Here is a 1,148-nt window from a genome sequence, read left to right as displayed (position 1 = left end):
TCACCTAGCATCACTCTGGTATCGATCATCATGCGCATTATCGTCTTCGTTTTCGTCATTGTTATCTTTATCGTATTCTTCGTCATTATCGTCGGAATCAGTATACCATCATCGTCATCGTTGTTGTCATCATTATTGTCTTCTGCAATGTCACTCATTTTGTCATGATCTTTTCGATCATCATCAAAATCGTTATCGTCATAATTCCCCCCAGCACCATCGTCGTCGTCATCGTTGTCATCATCATCGTCATCATCATCGCCATCCAACTCTCTTTACAAAACACAGGGACACGAAAGGCGACGTAACCGGCGACCAACCGAATCGACCCATCCCCGATCCGGAAACCGTACAAAAAAAAACACCGGACCGTTCGCCAGCGTTACGCGGCGGCGACGCGTTCTGCCACCGATCGCGCGGCGGCGGCGGCGACCCCCGCCAGCAGCAGCAGCAGCAGAGTCGGGCGCGCGGATGCGCCGCCACTAGCCGTACACTCTGGGTAGTCCGGGATGGGCTCTGTCTTGCGCATGAGCCATTCGTGCGCCGCGGTCTGGCCCTGCCGCCGTAGTTCCTCGCCTGTCAGCTGGCGACACTTCTCGTTGTACGCGTTCAGCCACTTCCTCTGTCGAGACGAGAGCGATGAATGAATGAGAGAGGAAGTAATAGAGAGAAAAAATAGAAGCAAGACATAAACAAATAGAAAAATAATAGGAAAGGATAGGTTTTCATCCACTTCCCCTATCGAGACGAGATGGATGGATGAGAGAATGTAATAGAGAAAAAAATTAAAGCAAGAAATGAAAAAATTAAAGCAAGAAATTTAAAAAATGAAAAATAATAGGAAAGAATGAGCATTCAGCCGTCTCCTCTGTCTAGATGGGAGGAATGGATGAGAGAATGTAATAAAGAGAAAAATCTAAGCAAGAAATGAAAAAATAGAAAAATAATAGGAAAGGATAGATTTTCATCCACTTCCAGCAAGAAATGAAAAAAAAAAAAAAAAAAAAGGAAAGAATGAGCATTCGACCGTTTCCTCTGTCTAGATGTGAGGGATGGATGAGAGAATGTAATAAAGAGAAAAATCTAAGCAAGAAATGAAAAAAAAAAAAAAAAATAGGAAAGGATAGGTTTTCATCCACTTCCAGCAA

The 1,148-nt window shown here is 44.1% G+C and overlaps 1 protein-coding gene across 1 annotated transcript in view; it reads right to left on the bottom strand.

Moving 5' to 3' along the window:
* LOC106814286 (xaa-Pro aminopeptidase 1-like) overlaps positions 1–1,148 on the bottom strand; it is a 54,818-nt gene that overhangs the window by 10,422 nt on the left and 43,248 nt on the right. The window contains exon 11 of the mRNA XM_014818582.1: positions 440–622. Coding sequence (XP_014674068.1) covers positions 440–622 — 183 coding nt within the window. The remainder of the gene's footprint in view (positions 1–439; positions 623–1,148) is intronic.

The sequence above is a fragment of the Priapulus caudatus genome, unplaced genomic scaffold, assembly GCF_000485595.1.
Source record: "Priapulus caudatus unplaced genomic scaffold, Priapulus_caudatus-5.0.1 Scaffold899, whole genome shotgun sequence".
In the NCBI taxonomy this organism is placed as follows: domain Eukaryota; kingdom Metazoa; phylum Priapulida; class Priapulimorpha; order Priapulimorphida; family Priapulidae; genus Priapulus; species Priapulus caudatus.
This window is presented reverse-complemented; position numbering and strand designations above follow the sequence as displayed.